Source organism: Triturus cristatus, chromosome 11, assembly GCF_964204655.1.
Source record: "Triturus cristatus chromosome 11, aTriCri1.1, whole genome shotgun sequence".
Classification (NCBI taxonomy): Eukaryota; Metazoa; Chordata; class Amphibia; order Caudata; family Salamandridae; genus Triturus; species Triturus cristatus.
In genome coordinates, this window is record NC_140594.1 from 574,671,273 (window position 1) to 574,692,671 (window position 21,399).

A 21,399-nucleotide genomic window follows, 5' to 3' on the forward strand; every position below is an offset into this window, starting at 1 on the left:
TGGAGGGCCACATCTGACGTGTTATTGATTCCATAATTGAAGTGCGAATGTTCTGCCAGATGCAGCGCTATGTGCGGCACCAAGTCTAATAACTCTATTTGAGGTGCTATGAAATCGCTATGTGCAGCACTAAGTCTAATAATTCTATTTAAGGTGCTATGAAATCGCTATGTGCAGCGCTAAGTTTAATAACTCTATTTAAGGTGCTATGAAATCGCTATGTGCAGCGCTAAGTTTAATAACTCTATTTAAGGTGCTATGAAATCGCTATGTGCAGCGCTAAGTTTAATAACTCTATTTAAGATGCTATGAAATCGCTATGAGCAGCGCTATGTTTCATAACTCTATTTAAAGCGCTATGGAATTTGCTGTGCTGTGTTTGACCACCAGATTGTGCGCTTAATTTCATACCAGGTCTAAGATATTTATGCAATGCCAATCTAGTCACGAGGAAATGTTTTGACCCTAACGTGATGTAGATAAAAACTGATTGGTTTCATTTGAAGGAAAAGAAAAACATGATAGAAGGAAAGATAAAGCTTTTCTAATTTTTCTAAATTCTCTGGTGTAGTGTCGTTTTTAGTGGTGGCACGCTGAAGTGCTGAGGTGAGTGGTATGCAAGCACGACCTGTTACTCTGGAATGAGGCCTTTCCACTTGAGCCAAGCTACCCTAGGACTTTAGGTCCAACAGACTCACAGTTGGATAACATGCAACTTCATCTACATCTTATCTTTAGTCAATGAGTGACACCTGATTGGAACATGTTTGCAATGCACCAGAATTACAAGGATCACGTGTTCGAGAGCAGATGGCCCTGACTAAGATCCAAACGGAAAGGGTTCTGAGTTGACTAGAAAAGGAAAGTTCATTTACACTTTTCTACCGGCACCCAGAGTACTCTGCAAAAACAGAGGACTTCTGTTGACACAACGCATCTTCGGATTCTGCATCCTGATTTTTACTATCTGAACCTCTCAGATTGTCTCTTCAAGAATTAGAATTTGATGCATTACATATCCCAGAAGATTGTTGTAGAATATTACGAGTGGCAAGAGCACCATCTATTTTAGAGGTCACTTGATATGAAATGGAAAAGTATTTGCAACTGGGCTCAATCGAATAACCTAGAGCCATTTAAGATGTCGCCTCACCAACTTCTAACTTCCATTTTGCATCTAAGGCGTGCATGACTGCATTATTCTTCAATCAGTACATTTGTCAGCGATTTCCCCTTACTTAGGAACAGCAGATCAACTTCCTCTGTTTTCAACTGGAATAATTAAAGAGTTCATGAGTGGTCTATTTCGATCTTTTCTGCCAGTAGCATAGATTGAAAGAGTGGGAGTTAAATAGAGTTCCGGCTACTTCGATGATGCAGCCTTCAAGCATATCCACAAAGCACCCATCAAGCACATCCAGAAGTCCCCAGATCAACACTTGTCATGGAGATGAAAGCCTTCTTTTTGGCTAAAACCTCGGCACATCGAGTTGGAGAGATGCAGGCTCTGTCATGTGAAGAGACTTATTTACGTTTCTACAAAGAAAAGGTGTTTCTTTAGACCAATCCTTAATTTATCCCACAGTCTTATTATTTAAATAACATATTGTTAGTAATGCTTACCCCGAATCCAGCAACGACAGCAGAGAGGTCAATGTCATCTTTGGATGTTGAAAGATGCCTTCAATTTTCTCTGAAGTGGACAGAGAGCTTTTTGAAAACAGATCAATTATTGGTGATCTTTAGACTCGTTAATAATGGTGAATCCTTATTGAAGCAAAGTCTTGCCAAATATCTTGCATTGTATTTGCCTATAAAACTATGGTTGGATAGATCAGTGGCAGACTTGAAGCTCATTGTACAAGAGAAATGTCAGCAACAACAGCTCTGTTTGATGCAGCTAGCAGGCGTGTGTGCGCACACATCAAAGTACTCCTGTTTTTTATGAAATGCATATTCTTTAATATGGCAGTCTAGTGATCAATGTGGAACAAAGTCCCAGACGATCTGAGATACCGGAATTCCTTACAGCAGTTTTGTAAAGCATAGAAAACATATCTGTGAAGGGCTATTTATGGTGGTTTTGAGCTATATATTTTCGGCTTTTGTTTACTTTGGTCTTTTGTGGGATTGTACAACTTATTGTTACCATAAAGAGACAATTGATTGTGTAATGTTGATCTACATATTTGCTCAAATAAAATTGATATACAATACATTAACACTTGTCAGACAATTGATTAGATTAATATGACCTGTAAAAAAAATATATATATAAAGACCTTGTTTTTATGCAGTTCCTTGTGCAGCCTGAGCATAATAATTTGAGCGGCTATGACATCTCCCCATTATTCCTTATTGGTGTTAAGGTGCCTAACAGGGATACGTCAGTGAACATGGAAATACCCTGGAATGATAATAGTGGTTTATTTTTTATATATATATATATATATATATATATATATATATACACACACATATATATATATATATATATATACACACACACACACACACACCTGTGAATGTATAAGGCTCATGCGTTATAAAGCACATGAAGCAATATTTACAGTTAACTGTGCCTTTCCTCTGACGAAGAAGCCGTGAGGCTTTAAAACGCGTAAGGAAATGGAATGTACTATAGACTGGGCAATTTTTGGCGACAAGGCAGATACTGCGTTGGAGCGTTTTGAGGACTCGCGGGATACGGCCACATTTTTAGGCCTTTCGGCCACACACACTCCTTCCGCTTCTGCTTTTCACTCCTTTAGTGGCCAAGGAAGGGGCGCCCAAACACGTTAGTTTAAGAGCCACAGGCCTGCGCAGCAACAGTCCCAGCACAGGGCGGACGTGGGACCCGCAGAGGTGGGTCACAGGGCCAGCGGGCGGGTCAATCCACCACCTCCCCTGCCGCCACTGCCTCCAAGCCTTCCTAGTCCGGTGTTTCAGGCCCACCAAACGCCAGTGGGTTGCAGGATTCGCAATCACCTCCCCCACTGGTGCACCATCACTTCGGACAGGTGGGTTTTTATGTTAGTCCGAAGGGGCTACTCCCTCCCCTTCTAGACTACCCCTCCAGCCATGCCACCTCAGTACCCCCGTATGTCGGGGGATCATTTGGCACTTCTCTAGCAGGAAGTTGCGGCCCTCTTGGCCAAGGGGGCCATCGCGCGCATTCCGACGCCAGAAGTAGGTTGTGGTTGTTACTCCCACTACTTCTTGGTTCCAAAGAAAGACAAGGGCCTGTGTCCTATCTTAGACCTTCAGAACGTCAATCGCTTCTTCCGGAAAGAGAAGTTCAAGATGCTCACGCTTGCTCAGGTCTTGTCTGCCCTAGACCCGCAAGACTGAATGGTAGCGTTGGACTTGCAGGACGGTTATTTTCATATTCCCGTCCTGCCGGGCCACCGGCATTACCTGCGGTTCATGGTAGGCCATGAGCACTTTCAGTTCACAGTGCTCCCTTTTGTCCTTACCAACGCCCCTCGGGTGTTCACGAAAGTGATGGCGGTGATCGCAGCTCATCTGCGCAGATCAGGGGTTTCAGTCTTCCCCTATCTCGACGACTGGCTGTTGAAGGCGGGCTCGCCCCAGGCAGTTGTCTCCCACCTCCAGAGGATGGCCGACCTCCAGCACTTGCTGGGGTTCTCCATCAATGTGCTGAATGCGTACCTGATTCCCTCTCAGAAGCTCCTCTTTATTAGAGCGGTTCTGGACACGGCGCAGTTTCAGGTTTATCCTCCCGAACAGCGAGTCCAGGACATTCGAGCTATGATTCCGATCTTTCAGCCCTTGTCCTGGGTTTCGGTCAGGATGACCTAGAGGCTGCTGGGCCTCATGGCCTCCTGCATCCTGCTGACCAATCATGCCAGATGGCATATGCGGGCTCTGCAGTGGGACCTGAAGTTCCAGTGAGTGCAGCATCAAGGGGACCTGTCAGAGTACGTCCAGATCTCGGAGAACACTGCCCAGCAGTTGCAGTGGTGGCTCACGATCCAGCATAGAGTCAGCGGCAGATCACGCTCCCTTCCCCAACCGGAGCACACAGTGGTGCCGAATACGTCCCTCCTGAGATGGGGCGGCCACATGGGAGAGGCGGAGATCAGAGGCCTCTGGTCTCCAGCAGAGTCCAGGCTCCATATCAACCTTCTGGAGCTCCGGGCGATCCTACTTGCACAGAAGTGCAGGTGTTCACAGACAACACCACCGCCATGTGATACTGCAACAAGCAAGGCGGGTGGGGTCGTGGACCCTATGTCAGGAGGCTCTGCGTCTCTGGACATTTGTATTTGTATTTGTATTTTGTACTTATACCGCGCAACTATCACCCAACGGGTATCTTGGCGCTCGGACTGTGGTGGAGAGAAACTTCTAAACCAACAAAGTGTGTAGCATCAAAGACGGAAGAAAAGAGGAGAGATAGAAAGCCGAGGCCGATCAAGGGATGGAGAATTAAGAGGCCATGTGCCCCTCCCTAGGAAAGAGCCAAGTCTTCAAACTTCGCCTGAAATCCATCAAGGAGTTGGCCTGTCTAATATTCAGAGGAAGTTCATTCCAATGTCGCGGGGCCACTGTACTAAAGGCCCTACCTCCCATCCTGGCCTTCTTGAACCTACCAGTGTTTAGCAAGAAGGCATTTGATGAACGGAGAGTCCTTTGAGGTTTGTACCAGGATATTTTCTCTTGTAGAGAGATAGGGCCAAGACCATGTGCCGCTCTGTAGACAATGCACAGGGATTTAAACTTAACCCTTTCCCTCATAGGAAGCCAGTGAAGCTCTTGAAGCGCCAACGTGGTTGAGGAACCACGTTTCCTATTCAGCGCCAGTTTGGCTGCCATAGACTGGACCCTCTGCAGACTCTGGTAGATGTAAAGAGGGGCTCCTAGATACAGAGAATTGCAGTAGTCCAGCCTACTCAAGATGATACTACGGACCACCAAAGGTCTTTTCTCCACAGGCAGAAGAGGTAGAATCTGCCGTAGGGCTTTCATGAGAGCCAAGCACACCCCCACTGTTTTTTTAGCTTGAGAAGCCATTTGAAGGTCGTTGTCAAACATGACCCTCAGATTCCGCACCGTTGTCATTGGGACAATGGGTTCCACTTCTGGGGCCATTCTAAGATCGAAAGGCAAATCTCTTACCCCTGCCGGGGGGCAGTAGATCACCTCAGTCTTGCCTCCGTTAAAATGCAGTGAGTTAGCCCTAAGCCAGTCCGAGGTCTGACACATACAATTCTGGAAGTCATCCACAGTCAAAGCGCCCTTTCCCTCCAGTGAGAACACTAGTTGGGTATCGTCCGCGTAGTTAATAAGATCGATCCCGTACGCTTTGATAATAGGAATTAATGGCTGCAGATAAATGTTGAAAAGGATGGGGCTGATGGCCGATCCCTGGGGGACCCCATGTTCCACCAAGGTCCTACTGGAGGTAAAAGGGGGCAGAGAAACCACCTGTTGTCTCCCTGTGAGATAGGATTGTATCCATCTCAAGGCACATCCCTTCACTCCCAAATGCTCCAGCCTATTCAACAGAATTCGGTGGTTAACCGTATCGAATGCGGCTGACATGTCTAAGAGGACCAGTACTGACGAAAGGCCTCTGTCCGCCCGCATCCGAAGGTTATCCAGCACCGTGACCAGCACTGTCTCCGTTCCGTGACCTGGTCTAAAGCCAAACTGGCTCTTATCCAGGAGATGGAACTCCTCCAGATACCCAGAGAGAGATCTACTCACTACCTTTTCAATAATTTTTATAGGAAAAGGCAGCAGAGAGATGGGTCTAAAACTAGCAGGATCTCCTGGGTCCAGATAGGGCTTCTTTAATAGTGGACTAACTACTGCCAGCTTCCATGTTTCAGGCACCACCCCTTCCTCCAAAGATTGGCAGCATATCTGGCAATATTGGCTGGAACATCAAGGCATTTGCTTGGTGGTTCAACACTTGGCAGGTTCTTTGAACGCCAGGGCGGACAAATTCAGCCGCAGGTGCATGATGGATCACGAATGGCGTCTGCACTCGGAGGTCGCGCAATGTCTTTTTTAACAGTGGGGAGAGCCTTGGTTAGATCTATTTGCCACCGAAGAGAACGCGCAATGTCAGCAGTTCTGCGCTTTGGAATTTCCAAGGCGGCACTCACTCGACGACGCTTTTCGTCGCAAGTGGAGTTGCGGTCTGTTGTACGCCTTTCCGTCTATACCACTTCTACCCAGAGTGCTGAAGAAGATCAGGCGCGACCGGGCCCAAGTCATTCTTGTGGCTCTGGACTGGGCTCGAAGAGTATGGTATCCCGAGCTACTCAGTAGGACCATCGATCCCCAGATTCGACTGCCTCTTCGGAAGGATCTTATGTCGCAGCAGCAGGGGACGGTCCTCTTCCCGAACGTGTCCAGCCTCCACCTCTGTGCGTGGAGATTGAGCGGTGGCAGTTGATTCCTTTTGACTTGCCTCCTGAAGTCTGTGATGTCGTTCTGGCAGCCAGGCGTCCCTCCACTAAGTTGGTATACTCCTGCAGGTGGAACAAATTTGTGGCATGGTGCACAGCAAAGGCTGTGGATCCCCTTTCTGCCCCTCTTTCCGAAGTTCTTCTGTTATTTCTTTCTTTGGCTCAGCAGGGCTCTGCTCTGGGCACTATGAAGGGCTACCTTTCTGATATTTCGGCCTTTCTCAGGCTCCCTGATCATCCCTCTCTTTTCAAGTCCCCTGTCGTAAATAGATTTCTCAAAGGCATTACTCACCTTTTCCCTCCTATTCCGTTTGTGATGCCACAGTAGGACTTGAATGTTCTTCTTACTTATTTGATGTGCGCTCCTTTTGAGCCGCTTCACAACTGTCCTCTTCGTTTACTAACTTTGAAGACCGCTTTCCTGGTTGCCATCCCCTCTGCTAGTCGCGTGAGTGAGCTCCAGGCTCTTTCCTGTAAACCTCCTTTTCTGTCGGTTCATCCGGACAAGGTTGTGCTCCGCACTCGTCCTTCCTTCTTGCCAAAGGTCGTTACTCCCTTCCACATAGGGCAAACTATCACCTTTCCCACTTTCTTTCTGCCTCCGCACCCTTCCAGAGAGGAAGAGAGGCTCCACCGTCTGGACCCAAAACATGCGCTCTCATTTTACCTGAATCGCACACAACAGTTCCGGGTGGATGACCAGCTCCAAGAAAGGCCAGGCTGTACACAAGAGTACTATCTCCCGCTGGGTCGTCTTGTGTATCAAAGCCTGTTATTCTCTGGCTAAAAAGGAACCTCCGGTATGGTTGCGCGCTCATTCTACCAGGGCGACAGCAGCTACTACTGCTTTGGGACGTGGTGTCCCCCTGCATGATATCTATCAGGAAGCCACGTGGGCCTCGCTGCACACTTTTTCTAAGCATTATTGCCTTGACAGTCAGAGCCGGAGAGACGGCTTTTTGGGACGTTCTGTTCTCCGTGACTTTCTGGTATGATCTTGGTTTGCAGACCCACCACAGGGGTTGGTATTGCTGGGGTATGTATTCTAAGGTAAGGAATCTATCACTAACGTGTCTCTTTCAGATGAACAAGTTACTTACCTTCGGTAACGATATATCTATCAGAGACATTAGTTAGTGATGGATTCCTTACCGCCCCACCTATCCTCCCCGTTCTGCGAACTGATTTCTAGGGTTAAGGTCATCCCTTTCAGGGCCCCAGTTTCCATGCACCAGTGGTCAGTATCTTGCATGGGTCTGCATTCCTGGTGCAGAAATTTGTGTACAGAACTGACGTCAGCGCGCGTGGGCGCATCTAAGTAGCTCCAGCGACTTTATCTCGGCGACTACAACACCATCGGCGTACGCGGAGCCGCCAACGACGCCTACCGACGTGCAGGGGTACTGCTGATGAAAACTTTCTGAATCCAGTCTGACGCCTGGGGGTAATTCTAAGGTAAGGAATCTATCTCTAACTAATGTCTCTTACTGATATATCATTACCGAAGGTAAGTAGCTTGTTCATTTTGGTTTTAATAAATACATGGTGTTTAACCATCCTGCTGTCGGCGAGTTCTCGCATCAGGGCAACCTTGTAGTGGATGGATTTGTATGTGGGAGCCTGGCTGCAGAGAACTTGCCACCATGATATTCTTTTTGCGGGGCGGAAAAGAATTTGATGTCGGACGTTTGATGCACAGCCGGGCATATATGTAAATCACCATCTTTCCCGGCCCGGAGGCCCACTGGGGTGTTTTAATGGATTTTTTATTGGTTGCAGATTAACGGAACCCACTTGGGCAACACTATGCTTGTTATCAGTACTACAGGTACCAGCATGCCTTGGATGAAGCACACCTGTGACTGTATTAGGCGCATGCGTTATAAAGCACCTGAAGCAATATTTACTGTGACATTCCTCTGACGAAGAAGCCGTAAGGCTTTGAAACGCATAAGGAAATGGAATTTACTATGGACAGGGCAATTTTGGTTTTAATAAATACAAGGTGTTTAACCATCCTGCTGTCGGCGAGTTCTCGCATCAGGGCAACCTTGTAGTGGGTGGGTGGGTGGGTGGTTGGGTTTGGATGGATGGATGGAGATATATATATATATATATATATATATATATCTCATAAGCTCTCTGCAGGAGCTTGTGTTACCTGAAAGAGGGTTGACATTAGCAGGTTATTGTAGTGAAGGCTGTGAAGAGAATATGAAATATACTTGGCACATTTCCAGTAATAGATTTTGATTTCTAGCATGACCTCATCCAGCATTCAGTTTTTACCTGCTCAGCCATTTTATGTAGCTTTTTTCCATCCAACTAAATCAATGGTGGTCTGACTATTTGAAGATACGTAGACTGTACTTACACTGGTCTGAATTTGGAATAAAGCCTCATTAAAAAAATAATAATAATGTGTTTTACTGATGCCATGCGTCCTGAAGTTAATTGCAGTCTTTGTGTTTTGTAAGGCCGCTTTTCACTGTTTATAAGTGCTCATCGTTGTTGGCGTGGAAGTATTGATCCAGATGACTTATCTGGCCCACCAAATGTTTAAAGTAGGGAGCATTTACTTGTGTATCATCTCCCACAATATACAATCTCATCATTTTTTTCTTCATCACTAACCCAGAGTGACTGCTGCCTTACTCGCACAACCAGAGCAAAAACAGTCAACACCCCTGGAGGCTTATTTGTGGTCTGCAGGGGGCGTGACCAACTGGATTAATATACCCAACTTTGATCATGGACAGGGTTTCCCACAATCTGGAGGAACCCATAAGATGCCAAAGATACTGGAGCTTTATAGACACTACGGTGATAACTTCCTAAGCACCTTGCACCCAGACATTTTAGGCTCTCAGAAACCTGCTCCTCCTATGTTGAAACATCGTCCTACCAAACAGCTAGGTGGCAAATCACATTGTCAACGAGTACTCCTGGTGTTGCAGGCAGGTGGAACTGGCATTTGCTTTTGGGGACTGAGCATTTTTTCATCAGGCTTTTACACAAAGCAAGAGAGAGAGGATGAACAAATAAATAGGAACCCGTGACAAAGCAAAGAAAGCAGGAAGTAAAAATTAGCCAGAAATTCAATCTATTTGATAAAAATGTATAACCTGAAGGTCTAATCAATGAATAGCAGTCCTATCACTCACCTGGATTTGTGTCAGAAAGCACCTTAATCTCTATACTCAGCTGCTTACAAGGAGCTTCTTTAACCTGGGAGAATGTTTTTCAAAAGATACTGGTTATTGGAGGATTACTTAGGAATGAGTGGGCAGGTAGAGTGCAGTCTGATTAAAAAACAAAACAGTGGATTTAGCATTCTCTTATAGACATTACATTTTTTCGTTCATAACAGGGAATCGGAGGATACTGCACTGCTCATTCTGAAGGAGATTTACCAGTCGATGGGAATTGCCCTGGATCAGCCTCTGCAATAAGACATAACCAGCCTCCATGGTGGGACTCATATTTCTTGCATTGATGTAATGTTGCTCCATTTAGGTATTACAGTCTTACGGAGGGTTTTTTATACTGTTACTCTCAAGAAGTTTGAAAATGTGCTTTGGGTGGTAAATGTAAAACTTGACTTATTGTAGGTCTGTAATATTTTGACATGCTAAAAATATAGCTTTTTCTGATGTTTTCCTTTTTATATTACCCCTTAATGTTTATATAGTCTCAGTCCCCATTCAGTATTAATCCCTATTGTGTATGTTGCCAGCTTCTGTTTGACTTTTGTCACAGTTAGCATCTCAATTAATGTCCCTTAGCACACTTTCAGAAGAGCTGACAGAGCCTTTTCATTTTTGTAGATGGTGTACCAGTGAAACAAACAAGTTACTTGCCTTCGGTAACAATCTTTTTGGTGGATACTCTATCTAACTGCAGATTCCTCACCTTTACAATACCCGAGGTGCCAGACTAGATCCTGAATATTTTAACAGCATTGTTCTTGCTCCCCAGAAGGTGGCGTTTTGTGGCTCTGCGCTAACTTCATTCCACCACGGAAGTGACAAATGGAGCCGCAAATAAGCGCCACCCCTGCGTGCTGATGTCAGTTTTTTTTTTCCTCTGTCCACACCCTCAAATGCGGAGCCCAACAATAATCAGTCAATATCAGTGTGTAGATGTACAGACTGGGACCTTTGTAGATAAGAATGGATGCCAGTCCAGAGAACAGGGAGGAAGGAAGGTGGTGAGGAATCAGCAGTTAGAGTATCTACCAGAAAGAACACTACAGAAGGTGAGTAACTTGTTCTTCTGAAGGATACTGCAGATTACTCACCTTTAACATAGATCCCAAAGCAGTACCTCCCAAAAGTAGTGGGTCTATGAAATGGCTCATTTTAAAAAACTCCTGAAGGACCGAACGAGTGACATGCCCCTCCCAACAGACCTAGTTGTCAAGGCAGTAGTGCGTCATGAATGTGTGTACAGATGCCGACATTGTGGCTTGGCAGATGACGAGAACAGGCACTCCGCATGCCAGCGCAGTGGTACCAACCTTGGCTGTGGTGGAGTGAGCCCTCAGCCCTTACCGTACTATAAAATGACAGACCAGATGTCTTGATTGCGCCTATCAGATAATACAGAATCTTCCACACGATAGCCCAACACCCGGCGCAGAAAAATAATTTAACACAAAACAAACAACACCTTCAGAAAAGGGTTCTATTTTACAAAATGCAAGGACTCTCTCTCTTTAGAATAAGGCTTGGGGTTTTATTTTACACAATGCTCTCCAACAGAAATGCAAAAACAATTGATGGACAGAATGCAGAACAATGTCATACATTCACCCCAGTGCAGAGATCTGGGCATAAATCCATCGTTTTTATGCTCACCATTCCAGTTTGAACCCAGCCATATGCAAATCAGTCTTGACCCTGTGCCCAATGGGAACAGTCCAGCCTGAACTGCTAGGCCAGGTCCTCCCTGGACTGGAAACAAGCATCCTAGGACCGGTTTCAGTCTTTCAGCCCTCATCAGCCAGGATAGCTTGATTCCAGTGGCATGGAGAGCACAGGACCCACATCTGGACATACCCGTCCCACTCTGGGTGATAAATGTAAAAACAACAATTGATGGACAGAATGCAGAATAATGTCATACATTCACCCCAGTGCAGAGATCTGGGCCTAAATCCATCGTTTTTTTGCTCACCTTGCCATTCCAGTTTGGACCCAGCCATATGCAAATCAGTCTTGACCCTGCGCCCAATGGGAACAGTCCAGCCCATGTCCTCACTGGACTGGAAACAAGCATCCTAGGACCAGTTTCGGGCCCTCAGCCCTCATCAGCCAGGATAGCTTGACTCCAGTGGCATGGAGAGCACGGGACGCACGTCTGGGCATACCCGTCCCACTCGGGGTGACAAATGCAAAAACAACAATTGATGGACAGAATGCAGAACAATGTCATACATTCACCCCAGTGCAGAGATCTGGGCCTAAATCCATTGTTTTTTTTCTCACAATGCCATTCCAGTTTGGACCCAGGCATATGCAAATCAGTCTTGACCCTGCGCCCAATGGGAACAGTCCAGCCCGAACTGCCAGGCCAGGTCCTCCCTGGTCTGGAAACAAGCATCCTAGGACCGGTTTCGGGCTTTCAGCCCTCATCAACCAGGATAGCTTGACTCCAGTGGCATGGAGAGCACGGGACCCACGTCTGGGCATACCCTTCCCACTGGGGCCCACATGCCAAATGTACAAGATTCAAATACACAAAGAGATATATATGTTTATATGCAAGCAATAATAACACACTTGGTAAGTATAATGCATGAATAATACTGATGAATAAACAAGCAGCAAATGATATGAGATAATACTCAAGCAAATATACTGGACGTCCTGTAAAAGATCAGAAAGATATATACACTGAATAGATCAAACGAGAACTTTAGAGGTGCACCCTGACTCACTCACGCATCACAAAGACAACACATCAAATGATCACAGCCACTGGCTCACATCACAATGGCAATAATCAAAACTCAATACATCATCTGGTGCAAACACCACATCTCACCCACTCCTGACTGGGGAAGTTAAAACAGCCAGGGTTTGAGAGCCTCAGCAACCAGGGTTCCACTCTGAGGTAGACGCGTCTGCCCTCACTCAGTTTCCAAACTCCCGGTTTCTAAGTCCACAACCCTCAGCTTTAAACACACTAGAAGGTTCGAGAAAGACCTCCCCCCGGGCCAGAGGAATCTTACCAGAACTGGCCAGGTTCCAAGTAAGCATTCCCATGGCAGGAAGGAGTTCTCACGTCCCCTTCGTCAAATCTTGCATGTTCCAGCCTTTATCTTGACGAAGCGCACAAAGCCTTTCAGAATACATAAACAATCCCTCACAAAAACAGAAGGACCTTGAACGTGAATAACCCAAGCAACTTGCAAGCGCTGCAGTGCACACAGAAAAGTTGAAGCAAGGCAAAGTCAGGAAAAAAGGATGACATGAGGCCATGTCAAAGCCAATAGTAAGAACTTCATAATTCTCATCAATGTACAATACAATGCACATTTGTGAACACACTGCTTATAGATTCGCGCACTTCATCTCTCAATGTACAACACTGAGCGCATGTGTGCATCAATGTCCACAACACTGCACTTCGAGAGCAAAGAGTACATTCCACAACTCTCTCTCCCTCTCATGCTTTCAAATGCACATCCCACACGTTCCATTCTTGGTAAGGCTGTCCTACTCCGTGACAGCTCACACTGAAAGAGTGCAAGATTCCAAGAAAGAAAAGCAAGGCATATGCAGGACCGTCGTACATCCAGGCAAGGATGAAATAACACACTGAAGTCAGTTAAAATAATGGTTGTCAAAGGTCATCACAAGGTGTCAAACCACAAGAGTGCCTCTAGCACTACACCATACCATAAAATACAATGATAAGCCACACTATACTAAACAGTTACAGGCTATAACATGGGTTTACAATGATGGACATACTATTCAATGACAGGCCATACCGTATTATACAATGAGAGGCCATACTATACAATATAGTGGTAGGCCATACAATAACAGGTCATACCATCCCATACCATGCTGTTCAATGGGAGGCCATATCATACTATACAATGACTGTCCAAACCACACAATGACAGGCCATACCATACTATCTAATGACAGACCATACCGTACAATGACAGGGCGTAACTGTAGGAGGCCGGCTCGGTATATAGTGTCCACCTATGGTGAGGCACTGTGTCCAGGCAACCCATAGTGTTAGTGTATAGGTCCTTGAAAACCAGAACTCTCAAGGGGTAGCTGTGAGGAGCACCTTTGGCCTATTCAGGAGGGTGTAAAGCAAGTGCATTTACCACTATAGTCATACTTTGTATTTTTTAGCACACACTAGACACTAACTTGGTATATCTCCTACCCGAAGATATCAACTACACACAAGAAATACTTCAGATATAGGTAGTTAGCCCAGAAAAACACATAGGGCCCAACTGGGGGGAGGGGGGGGGCAAAACCATAAACTAAAATAGTTGAATGTGAGGTAAGTACCAAAACGGGACTCCTACCCAAGGATGGAGGACCACAGGGGAAACTCGGAACCACCCAAGGTGGGTAGCCAGGGACCCCAAGTCACCCGGGGTCCCTGGCTACATAGGTCAAACGTCCATTGGATAACACAGGGTAAGTAGCGGTTGGAATTTTACAGTTCTAGGACCCTTCCCAAAGGACTCCGAAGGAACCACTTGGATCAAGGAAGGGTGAAGAGCCACCCTACCTGTGGATATCCCAGGATTCAGGATACTTACACCAGGGAGCCCAGGTGCATAGGAGTGAAGTGGTGTCCGAACCGCCTGTAGACGTCAATGGAGGATCGTGGAAGATCAGCATAACAGAGTCTCGTGGACTAGGCTGGTGGAATCAGGACATGGAATCCATACGAGAAGAACCTGAAAGCAGAGGGAACAGAGTCCAAACCACCCAGAGGTGACCCGGAGCACAATACCAGCCCTTGTTGCAGGTTCTTGCTGTAGCCCGGTGAAGTTGAAGCAACAGCTGTGGAGACCAGGCGATGATACAGAAGCCATCTAAGAGCTATCCCAATCCGATCAACGAGTTAGGAATGTCTGTGGCTGGCAGGACCACCAACAAGCCTTGGCAAACGCAAACAACGGTTTGTGAGAGAAAATACTGTGTTGCAAACAAACACAGTTTGTGGGACTAAACCAGCAAGGTAAAGTCTGGGCCGGCCCTCAGCATGTAGGAGAGCCAGCAGGAATCGATGCAGCCCCGTCGAGGGCCTTCTGGCAGCAGGCACAGGGAGTCGCTGGGAAGGCTCACCAGCACATAGGAGATGAAGGCCCACGATGCAGAGGATGTAGGCAGGACGTCGTTCTTGGAGCTGTGCAGTGCTAGAGGCTGTGTCTTCTTGGCGCTTGAAGATCTTTCGTGGTGAGCCTACAAGCCTTGTTAACAGCAAACAGACGAGGTGCACAGGGAGTTGGTTCACATCGGCTGGAGAGGGATTATAGTCACCCCAGTTGCAGGGAAGACTGGTCAGGCCTCTGGAGAACCAACAAACCACCACCTGTGTTGCAGAACTGGGCGATGTCAGTGGGACAACAGGATCAGAAAACCGGTCGTTGGACGTAGGATGCACTGCCACGGAGTTGCAGAACCTGAAGAAACACAGGGACGAAAATGCAGCAGGAATCTTCCCACCGAAGCAGTCTTGTCTTTGGCCCTGGCTCGAAGAACAGGAGAGTTCAGTGTACACCAGCAGAAGAGTCTTTGGACAGTCTTCAGATTACAGGCAGTCAGATCTTGAAGTTGTTTTCGGGGCGAATCTAAGGATCAACCCTCAGGGGGAGCCCTTAAGTAAGCCTAAAAAGGGTAAGGATCTCTTCTGTGGTGAACTGTAAATCAGAGGGGGGCAGGGAATGCTACTCAGCTGTCCTAGCCAGTCAGATGCTCCCAGGGGCTAAGATTCAACATGGGAGAACGGAGTGGCCACCTGGAAGTACTTTGGGCACCTCCCTAGAGAGGAGCCGGATGGGGGGGGGACAGTACTCTGTCATTGGTGTGGTTTCAAGCGGGAGCCAAGGGATCCTGCACTGGGCAAAACTGGTACATTAGGGAGTGCACCCAATGTGCCCTTCAATGCAGTCTGGTGGTGCTAGGAAGCGGTCCCCACCCTACCAATTCTAAAGGAGATATAGTCACACCTCTCCTTCGCAGGACATAAGTTGTTCAGCTTCCCCCATCAGAGTTAAGCTCATCAGCGGAAGGAGGGGGGTGGGTCAGAAAACTGCCTAGGGCATCGTGGGCTGGCAGTCAGACCCTGTAAGGCTACACAGGTAGGTACTGAAGTGTCCTCTAAGGAGCCCCCCAGTACATTTAATCATAGAACTAACACTGGAATCGGTGTGGTTGCATGATTCCAACATGTTTGATACCAAACATGAAGAGGTTCGGGGCAGCCATTTTGTAGTTGGATATTTCGACTTGCCAGTGTCCACTACATACCTTATAATGGCTGTCCCACACTTACAAAGCCCAGAGAATTGAGTGTGGGGTTTGTAGGGGTATCTCTGCTCATGCAGGGGTACCCACACACTTCAAACCATGCACCCTGCCCTTGGACTGAAGGACCTACCGTAGGGGTGTCTTATAGGTTAAAGTGCAGTGACAGGGATGTAAGGTATCCAAAGTGAAAGATGTAAGCACCGTTTCACGCAGACTGCAATGGCAGCTCTGCATACACATTTTGCATGGGCGCCGATGGGTGGCATAATAAATGCTGCAGTCCATAGGAGACCCCTGGTGTACCGTTGCCCTGGGTACCTCCGTACCATATACTAGGGACTTACAATGGTACCTCTGTATGCCCAATTGTGGGGTGTACAAAGTACTTACCATGCAATAATTTAGAGAAGAGAGCACTGCCACTGGGGTCCAGGATAGCAGGAGCCCAGTGAATTACAGTCAAAACACACTGACACCAGGCCAAAACAGTGGGGGTATGTATACCAGAAAGATTTTACTTTCCTACAATAACATAGTCACATCATACCCTAGAACAAACCATTACATACCATACAATGACAGACCATATGATAAAATGACAGGCCATACCATACCATACTATACAATGACAGGCTCCCAACCTAGCATCCTTTACAGTGGCAGGCTACACCATACTTTACAATGACAGGCCGTACCGTGCCATGACAGGCCATATCATACTATACAAAGACAGCCCTAGAAATAACATACTAAACTATAAAACGACTGGCCATACTATACCATACAATACTATACTATACAACGACAAACTATACAATAACAGGCCATACCATATTATTCAATGACATACTGTTTAATTACAGGCCAGACCATACTATAGAATGACAGGCCATACTATGCAATGACAGTTCATGTCATATCATACCATACAATACAATGCCATGCTACACAATGACAGGCCAGACCATACAATACAATACAGTACAATGACAGGCCATACCAAACCATACCATACAATGAAAGGCCATACCATGCCATGCTATACAATGACAGGTCATGCCATGCCATACTATCAAATGAAAGGCCATGCTATCATACCGTACTTTACAATGACAGGACATAACATACCATCCCATATCATACAATGACTGACCAGAACGTACCATGCTGTACAATGACAGCTATATCATGGTATACAATGACAGGCCATACCGTACTATAAGGCAATAGCAGACCATACTATGCAATGACAAGCCATGCCATACAATGACAGGCCATATATCACATTGTGATAGTCCTTGTGTTCCCATGCCATATTATTCAATGACAGGCCATACCGTTCTATACAATGACAGGCCATACCATACCAAGATATCCTATACCATACAATGACAAGCCATACTATACAATGACAGGCTCCCAACCTAGCATCCTTTACAGTGGCAGGCTACACCATACTTTACAATGACAGGCCGTACCGTGCCATGACAGGCCATATCATACTATACAAAGACAGCCCTAGAAATAACATACTAAACTATAAAACGACTGGCCATACTATACCATACAATACTATACTATACAACGACAAACTATACAATAACAGGCCATACCATATTATTCAATGACATACTGTTTAATTACAGGCCAGACCATACTATAGAATGACAGGCCATACTATGCAATGACAGTTCATGTCATATCATACCATACAATACAATGCCATGCTACACAATGACAGGCCAGACCATACAATACAATACAGTACAATGACAGGCCATACCAAACCATACCATACAATGAAAGGCCATACCATGCCATGCTATACAATGACAGGTCATGCCATGCCATACTATCAAATGAAAGGCCATGCTATCATACCGTACTTTACAATGACAGGACATAACATACCATCCCATATCATACAATGACTGACCAGAACGTACCATGCTGTACAATGACAGCTATATCATGGTATACAATGACAGGCCATACCGTACTATAAGGCAATAGCAGACCATACTATGCAATGACAAGCCATGCCATACAATGACAGGCCATATATCACATTGTGATAGTCCTTGTGTTCCCATGCCATACTATTCAATGACAGGCCATACCGTTCTATACAATGACAGGCCATACCATACCAAGATATCCTATACCATACAATGACAAGCCATACTGTACAATGACAGGCCACACCATACTATACATAGATATGCCTTACAAACCATTTTATACAATGACATGCCATACTATGCTACACAGTACAATGGCAGGCCTTGCTACACCAGCCCATACTATACGGCAGGCCATACCATAGTCATAGCATACCATACAATGACAGAACATACCGTACTATGCAATGACCAACCATACTATACTATACTATACATTAACGTACCATACTAAACCATACAGTGACAAACCATACATACCAAACTATGCTATACCGTGACATGCCATACCACACCAAAAAATACCATACAATGACAGGCCATATCAGTCATACCGTACCATACAATGACAAACGAGACCATACCATACAATGACAGGCTATACTATACCATTCAATGCAATGCTATACTTTAGAATGACAGGCCATACCATACAATAACATAGTGTACAATGACAGGCCATACTGTACAGTGAGAGGCTATAACATACCATATTATACAATGACAGGCCATACAGTACCATACCATACAATGGCAGGCCTAACCATACCATACCATACTATATAATGGCAGACCATACTATTCAGTGACAAGACATACCGTACCATACAATGCCATGCCATACTATACACTACAATGACGGGTCGTGCCATATTATACAATGAATACCATACCACACAATACAATGACCGGCCATACCATATTGTAGCAGGCCATAGCATATCATACAGTACAATACCAGTCCATAACATATGTGAGAAAGTGTATTATTACTTAATGTGGATGTCAAAATTCCCCGAAGTAATATAGCCATTTGTCTGTATCAGTCCTGGGTAGCTGTGGCACAAAGCAGTCAGGCTTATCGTAAGAGGAACAAATGTATGTATATATTAGCACTAAAACAGTTAATAATTAAGAAATATAGCACAATAAAAATTCCAAATTATTAAAATAAATACTATTTTTACAAATTGTCACCAAAACAACATGAATTTGATGAAAGGAACTGTAGTTATGATTTTTCAAAGGTTTTCATAAATCATTGTTTCCTTCAATTTACTCAAAAAGTTTAAGAAATCAATGAATTTTACTAGTAGTGGTGATCTATGAGCCTCAAACATGAGGGTCTGAGCCAAAGTCAAAGTTTCAGGCAGACTGCGATAGAGCAGCGGTTGGATACAGGGGCCGGGTTCATCTTGTTCAAATATATACCTTTGCACTTAGAAGCTTTTCTGTGTCCTTTTTTTTGGTGATGGGCTAGACCGTGGGGTCATCTGCAGCTCAGTTCTGGTGGTGGGTCTGACATCGGTGGACAGGCAAAGTCCACAGGTCCGATATCACCCTTGGTTCTCGACAGGAGTCAGAGGCTATCCAAAAACCAGCAAAACTTTCAGCGGGTGCAGTTTGAAAAATATGGGGGGTGATCATCCAAAAAAAGGCATTTCATTACACCATACCATAATATACAATGGCAGGCCATGCCATATCATACTATACAACAGGCCATACTGTACTGTTCATTGACATGCGACACCATACAATAACAGGCTGTACGTGCTATACCATGCTACAGAATACAATTGTAGACCTTACCACACCAGGCCATACCATAGTCATACCAGACTATACAATGACATACCATACTAGGACATTCCATGCATTATCATACTATTGATATGCCGTACCATACAATGACAGGCCATACATACCATACCATACTATACAATACAAAGGCAGGCATTACTACACAGCCAGACCATACCATACAGCGACAGGTCATACCATACTTTACAAAAATAGAGCATACCATACTGTGAAATAATAGGCCATACTATACATTGACATAACATAACAAACCATACAATGACAGGACATACTATGCTATACAATGACAGACTGTACAACAGCAATAAATACAATAACAGGCCATATGATAGTCATACCATACTATACAAGGGTGACATCATACCCTACAGTGGCAAGCCATACCACAACGAACCAATACCACACAATGGCAGGCCATACAATACTATACAATGAAAGGCCATACCATTCCATACTATGCTATACAGTACAATGACAAGCCATACCATTCCATACTATGCTATACAGTACAATGACAGACCATAACATACTATACAATGACAGGTCATACCACACCTTACTAAACAATGAGAGGCCATAACATACAGTGACCGACCGGAACATACCATGCTGTACAATGCCAGCTGTACCAGGGTATACAATGACATGCCATACTATACTTTTAGGCAATGGCAGACCATAGAGGGAGAGTATGTGGTGCAGCAGGCAGAGTTGCTGACTCTGGAGCTAGGGATTTGAGTTTGCGTCTTGGCGTCGGCTCAACATCCTGTGATTCTGGACAAATCACCCAATCTCCCTCGTGCCCATTGACCGGGCCTGTATAACCTCATGGGTGATAAGCTGTGATATATAAATCTACTACTATTTTTTTTTCACCATACTACACAATGCTAAACTATAAAATGACAGGCCACATAATACCGTACTGTGATAGGCCTTGAGTTCCCATGCCATACTAAACAAAAACAGATCATACCATTCTATACAATGACAGGCCATACAATACCATACAAAGACAGCCCTTACCATACAATGACAAGCCATAGTATACAATGACTGGTCATACCATAATATACATTGATATGCCATATAAATGTACCATACAATTACATGAGATACTATGCTACACAATACAATGTACAATGGCAGGCCTTACTACACCAGACCATACTATATAATGACAGGCCATGCCATAGTCATAACATACTATATAATGACAGAACATACCATAATAAGCACTGACCGACCATACTTTACATTGATATACCATACCAAATTGTACAATGATAGACCATACTACATAATACAGTGACAGGCCATACCACACAAATAAAAATACCATACAATGACAGGTCATATCTCTGTCATACCATAATATACAATGACAGACGAGACCATACCTTAAAATGACAGGCCATACCACACCAAGTAATACCATACAATAGCAGGCTATACCATAGCATCCAATGCTACACAATGACAGGCCATGCTATACAATATCATATTATACAATGACAGACTATAGCACAGTATACAAGGAGAGGCCATAACATGCCATATTATACAATGACAGGCCATATAGTGCCATACTATACTATACAATGGTAGGCCTTACCATACCATACCATACTATATAATGGCAGACCATAC

At 45.1% G+C, this 21,399-nt stretch overlaps 1 protein-coding gene across 3 annotated transcripts in view; it reads left to right on the forward strand.

Annotated features, from left to right (window-relative positions):
• The window catches only part of DDHD2 (DDHD domain containing 2), a 539,107-nt gene that overhangs the window by 424,061 nt on the left and 93,647 nt on the right, over positions 1-21,399 (forward strand). For all 3 annotated transcript variants that reach the window (XM_085633751.1, XM_085633749.1, XM_085633750.1), the window contains exon 17: positions 9,814-9,914. In XM_085633751.1, the coding sequence (XP_085489877.1) occupies positions 9,814-9,895 (82 nt within the window). In that variant the 3' untranslated portion in view covers positions 9,896-9,914. The remainder of the gene's footprint in view (positions 1-9,813; positions 9,915-21,399) is intronic.